The following is a 6582-nucleotide window of genomic DNA, read 5'->3' as shown; positions in this document are numbered from 1 at the left end:
TGCCATTGTTGCTATACCAGGTGTAACGGTGTCTAATGTTGGCTTCTGCAACAGGATTACAATATGTTTCTATTTTCATTAAATTGTCTATCCTGGGTGATCTTGAAATTCTATTGAAATAACTATGTTGGAAACTGCAGCCAATGGTGGTGTTGAAGTCACCAACCACGACTAGGTTTTTATTTTATGTTGAATGGTATTCACCATCGCCTTGTTGAAGTAACTAGTGAAACTTGAAACAGTTAGACATTGAGATTAGCTGCCATTCCCTAGCCGTCGGCATAGTCGGGATGTTCTACAACTACACCACTCTCCTCTCCACCGTTACAAATGTTCCAGCGCCTGCTTACGTTTACGATGTTGGCCCTTACAATAAAACCTGTACTTAAAGCCATTTTCTAGATATATATCCTGAAAATATATGTTGAGAGCCCTTACCTTTCCATTTGACTTCTTGCGGATCAACTGAGGTGAGACATGTCCTGTAACATTGTGATGTCAGCACCAATTCTGATTGCTGCTTAGAATTTCCAACATTTGAACTTTAGGTTGGTTGTTTGAGCTCTGTTTGGAACTTTGTGGACTTCATTAATACAATACAGAAAAACCGCCGTCTTGCAACGTCTTTTCCGCCGTGAATTATAATCCTTTCGATGCTTGTTTTGTCAATTTATGTCTTTTTATCTGGGCTTTCAATTCCGGGTTCAGGTTTTGTAGAAAGTCAGTTTGATACTGTTATCTAGACATGTTAATGGCATATTGGGGTCGAGGATGCACAACTGTTCCCTTACGTGTTAATTAATTAATGCAATAAACGCATGCTACATGTATGTTGCAATTAAATCGCACAATGGGTGGCAAGCAAACAAAACCTGGCCAGTTACTGATTTGAATTCAAGCCTAGGTTGAATTACTCAGTCACCAAATTCTCTGAACATACGGATTTAATATTAAATTCTCATTTAACTTCATTTATAATGCGGCTGGTGAAAATATTGTTTACAAATGCTTTTCCATATGTATTTATTCGTGTTCCAGGTATTTGTTCAATTTTCGTGGTGTAGCTGCAAGTTTCCGGCTAAAACATCTTTTTCTATGCGAGTCGTTAGTTTTTCATGTCGGGGATGAATGGATGGAGTTCTTCTACCTAGCACTTAAGCCATGGGTGCACTATATACCAGTGGCTCAGGATCTGAAAGAAACAAGGTAAATATGTGCTTTTTCTAATTTGGGGGATTTATATATATATTTTTGGTGTGTGGGCTTGTTTGCATGTGTGCTTTTTTAAAATCTTTTGATTTTTTGTATATTTTTATTTCGTTTTTATGCCCCGCGGCGAAGCCGAAGGGGCATACTGTTTCCGCCTTGTCCTTCCGTAGGTGAGTGAGTATGTGTGCGTGTGTGTGCGTGTACAAACACTGCCTTGTGGGGTACTGGAACAATGGGAGATACCCCACAAGGAATGCCCACCAACTTGCGGGGTACCGTTTTGGTACCTAAATGTGGCGTAAGTCGAACGTCATCGCCCTCCTAAATCTCACTGCAGGCAAAAAGTTATCGTCCCAAATCCCTATGAAATCCCCACATTTAAGATGCTGGAACGTCTCCTCAACCGTCTTGCCCCCTTCATTGAGAAAAACTGATGAAGGAACATGCAGGCAGGCTTCCGTCCCGGCTAATCTACAACTGGACAACTTCAATAAACCTCACTCAGTAAATAAGGGACGGCTTTCCACCAGAAAATCTGCCAACTCCTTCAGAAGATCCTGGATATGACGGCAGACCTGACCCTTACTCAGTTTATTGGTGTTGTATCGAAAAATAGGTAGTATTTATTTCTTTTTTTTTTAGAATTCAATGGCAAAAGAGAAGAGTACATCTGAGAAGAGTACATCTTAAACGGAACGGTCTCCCTTAACCCTAACTCCCTAGACCTTTTTGCTAGGATGTAGCCTCAATCCTGCAAAATCCTCCAATTGGCCTCATGGAAATATAGCATATAGCCTCAATCCTGAAAATTCCTCCTCTATTTCTTGAATATGGTCCATGGAGGGGTGACCACTGCCTGAATCCTGCAAAATCCTCCGGCTATGACTGTCAATAGGCTGAGGCAGAGGCAGTGATATCCTGGAGCAGTGCGGAGGATGTCAAGTATAATCAAGGGCTTAATTTATGCACGGCTGAGCATAAACAACACAAGGTCCGGCGAGGTTTAATTAGAATATCGCGAACAAAGGGCTTGATGGTGGCAGCGAGTAGGTGGGAGTGTCCAACCTTCGAAAACATCATTCTTAAGTGTCACATCCCCGTGCGTTTGGGGAGGGGCACCGCCTAAAGACCCCCCAAAATTGACTTTTAATTAGAATGTCGTGCACAAGCACGATTCCAACGCGAAAAGATAGTATTCGATGAACTTATCAATGACCAATAGTTTAAGAATGAGAAATCCCGTGCATTCCTTGCTTAAGAATGGCCTAATTAGTGCTAATTATTCACCTTTTTACGATATAGAAAAGCCTGCCCAGCACATGAATGGACTGGAAATCATACCCAATCATGACGGATCTTGAATTATTAAATTACGAAGAACCGCATCGAAGGTCTGAATCAAGCACAAGATTAAGGATCTGACGAACACTTTAGCGATCCTAAGGGCCATTATCTCCCCAGATTGATGGTAGTTCTTTTCGGCATAAAAAAAATGAAACAAAATGGTCGGGAGTGATGATTTTCCCATTTAAAACTCCTATCAAATTGGATACACCAACTTTAGAAGCGCAAACTAATACTAAACGAGCATGTTTCCCACTCATCCGAAAACATAGATCCCTGCTGTCCGAATAAAGTCATGTGCATGTTTTACATATTTTTACAGTTGTCCATGGAGAGTGTTTAACTTTTCCAACCAAAGGCGCACATTTTGTACTAAAAAAGTGGGGGGGGAAAAGAATTTCATATTATTATCAGTTCGATACATCCAAGTTCTTTAATTTTGATCAAAATAAACTTGAATGGGCCGGTTATGAATGTGTACCGGTACTTTTTTAGTGGTTGGAGGGGAACACCTATCGTGTATATTTAATGGTTTTAAATAGCTTGGTGAACTAAATAATAAATGACGCAAAAAGTACTTGTTATGGCTGATACATTAACATCAATCAGAACCGCTACAATGCACTGCGAGATACAATTTCTAACTGGTTTCCTTCTTAGTTAGGGCCTTTAAAATCAGGGAATGGAAGTGTTTCAAAGGACACCGTCTGGTGGCGAGTACCGCTAGGAAATTTAAAACTAACACAAAAAGTAATGATTACAATCAAGTTTTGATCATGGCCCACTCATGCATGATCAAAACATGAAAGTGAAAGTGAAAGTGAAAGTGAAAGTGGCCAAATTCCTCGGATTGCACCACTGTACATCTAGAATCCGGTTTTTTTTCTGAGACCCTTCAGCAGGCCTAGGACTCCACGTCGTATTGGCTTCGCAAATAAAAGTTCCACGTTTGGATTTAAAGACCCCCCCCCCCCCCCCTCTGTGATCAGGGAACGGGACCGACACTGCTGACAAGGCAACAGTAGGGACGGGGGCACAGGGAGGAACCGGCATTTAATGAGGGGGCACCGAGGTCGGATCAACATCATTTCCCCTCAATTTCCAGGCCACCACAAGTGCTGCCAATTTGAAAAGCAGGGGATGGGCTGGAACTCTTTAAACGCTTCAAGACGCTCTTTTTTCGTATTAATTTATTCACATTTTATAAAGCTGTGCGGTTAAGGAAAGTCATTATAAGGGAGTAGTCGACTGTATTCCTCTCCGTTTTATCAACTCACAAAAATTCTTTTAGAAGAAACTTCCTTGGCAACCTGGGGGCACCTTGGGCCCTTCGAGAACCAAAAATTACGATTTGCAATGAGAGCCACACTGCACTGAGTGAAATTTGTTTTTGAAAATGCATGCATGCATTATTAAAAGTTTTTTCCGCGAAACCCTTAAACTTTTTTTTGTTTTTGTTGCGACCCGAGAGCTGTTTTGACTTTTTGAGCCTCGAGTCTTGCGCATCTTTTGATACCAAAAAACATACAATTCGGACCAGGGGTTGCTGCGCAACGAAACATTTCCGGCGCGTAAATCTGAATTTCCCATATACGTAGTGCGCACATTTGAATTACCATTTGTGCATATGAATAATTAATTAATCAGGTCAAGGTCACTAAAGGTCAGTGGAAAAAATGGCAACAGCAATTTTCTTGTTCTCAAGACTCATAACAATACACTATAATGGTTGACATCAATTCCCTTTTGTATTTTGTTAGAAGCGTTCAGTTGACCACCTTAGACTCTAAACCACTTTTTTTATATTTCAGTTTCATTATTTAGCCAGACTGCCAAAATGCTCTAATAAAAATCTTGTTGTTTTTCCCCATACAGAACTCTGATAGAGTTTGCAAAGTCAAATGATCAAGTTGCCAAGGATATTGCTAAAAGGTAAATGTACACTTACTTCACCCCGACCCAAAAATTCCATCTTTTGAATATAGACAGAGCTGGATAGGGTTTAATCAAAATCTCGGGAACAAATCCCCTCATTGTGTTAAAGCATCGACCCTGATCACAGAATGGCCAGTCTTAAGTTTCGCTAGATCAGACAAAGGCCCATTGGCCAAACGTGGCAAATTTTGCATTTAATCAAAATTTTGAGAACAAGAACAACACCAGTATCATTTGATAGCTTGGAACTTGTAGATTATGGAAATATAACTTGAGAGCGATTGTAGATCAGACTAATTAACTTAAGAGCGGCCCAAAAAGCGTGGAGGGTGGGCGTGGCCTTCACCCCCTCTTTTTCCTTTTCGCTGCTACTATTGCAGCACAACGGTAGAAGAGAAATTGAAAGCAGTTTGTGTTGATGCCTTGGCACTTGCGGAACATGAAAATATTAATTAAGGTTGCTTTTTAGATCAGGCGGAAAAAAAACAGAAAGGGGCGGGACCTCACCCCCCATGTATATTTTGGCTCCTGTCGTCGCAACGCATTTCTTAAATCCTGCCAAGATTCTTTGACAGTTGTTCAGATGTCTTGCGGTTATTTTAACACCAGGTTTATGAAAATGTGGCATACCTTCGTCACAAAATGTCCATTTCCAACACAGGTATACCAAATTTCAACTTTTCCCATTGAAAAGCACATGCACATGAAAGCGTGCATCGAGTGCCGACTAGACTAACAAATCAAATAGAAGCTGTGCAAATATACTTCAAATTAAAATGGGAAAATGAAACAATTTTTATTGATGCCTTGGCACATGTGGACATAAAGAATATCACTTGAAGAATATAACTTATGTATATAATCCAAAGTCAGACTAGTCAGGGTCGGCTTTAAGACAATCAAGAGATTTGTTCCCGAAATTTTCATTAAACCCTATCCAGCCAGCTCTCAGTCTAATAGTAAATACGGTACCCACTGCTGTATACATCGAACCAGCCAACCGATCTCGTTAGCTCGGTGGTCGAGTGGTAAGACCCACCCGAGTGACTTGTTTTCAAACTTTCATTGGGGAGGTAAAACTATATACTGTGTTAATACGTCGAAAAAGGGCAAAACCTAATCTGATAGACAAAACATAATTACTAATTAGTTATTGACGATCAAGTTGTGTTCACTAATTCAATGTTATATAAATATAACTGGGCTTGATTGGAGTAAGCAGTACTGAGAAATCATCTCAACGTAAAGTGGAGGGAGTTATTCAAAACCAGCCAACACTAGTTATTATTCACAATTTTCTTAAAACCAACCTTGTTACATTTGTTATAATTACACCTCGTAGCTTCATTAGAAAAATGCTTATAATAATTGGTGTGCCATGAAAGCTACCCATAATCCAAATTGTGGGATTCTTCTTTCGTGGTACTTCTGGCATTTTTGCATGTTCAAGATAGCTGCTTCCTGTAATGTGTCAGAACATCGACCTAGAATTTGTGGAGTTCATAAATATGTACTGTTCATGCTCCTTTAAAATGTTATTTAAATTATTTAAAAAGTAAAAGGTTATTTAAATTATTTGTGTTGTTTCAAATAATTTGCGTTCTTTTTTATTATTATGAAACAGAGGGAGGGACTTCATATGGAATCACCTTCAAATGGAGGATATATCTTGTTATTGGAAAAAACTGCTGAAGGAATATTCCAAGCTCATCAAGTATAAAGTGGTAAGAAACAAAGACTTGCATCAGGTACTACCATAGGAAGAGTAAGACAAGAAAAATGTAAACACTTGTCACTCAAAGGTAGAAACATAATTAAGCATCACCTGATTTGTTGAATTGTTTGATCTGCAGTTAGGAAACATGCCCATAAAGTTAAACAAGCTATTTGTATAAAAAAAACGGTTGTTTCAACCGTAGACTGATAAGTGTCGAAGGTGTCTTGGCGGTATCTGCTTGACCATGGATTGAAATTGTGTCTCTAGTAAGACGTCAGTTGTGATTTGGTGGTGTTTTTTTTTCAGGGGGGAGGTGGGTTATATTTTTGTAAATTTGCGTAGCTTGCACCAAAGGTAAGACTTTGTGCATCAAATTT

General features: G+C 39.6%; 1 protein-coding gene across 1 annotated transcript; it reads left to right on the top strand.

Moving 5' to 3' along the window:
- The first annotated feature begins 1014 nt into the window (after window positions 1-1014).
- On the top strand, window positions 1015-6370 carry LOC119741630 (protein O-glucosyltransferase 1-like). Its single transcript, XM_038217463.1, has 3 exons — window positions 1015-1206; window positions 4429-4485; window positions 6113-6370. The coding sequence occupies exons 1-3, from the start codon at window positions 1133-1135 to the stop codon at window positions 6246-6248; spliced, it is 267 nt and encodes an 88-aa protein (XP_038073391.1). The 5' UTR covers window positions 1015-1132; the 3' UTR covers window positions 6249-6370.
- Window positions 6371-6582: the final 212 nt, after the last annotated feature.

The sequence above is a fragment of the Patiria miniata genome, unplaced genomic scaffold (assembly GCF_015706575.1).
Source record: "Patiria miniata isolate m_02_andy unplaced genomic scaffold, ASM1570657v1 HiC_scaffold_11, whole genome shotgun sequence".
NCBI classification, from domain to species: domain Eukaryota; kingdom Metazoa; phylum Echinodermata; class Asteroidea; order Valvatida; family Asterinidae; genus Patiria; species Patiria miniata.
This window is presented reverse-complemented; position numbering and strand designations above follow the sequence as displayed.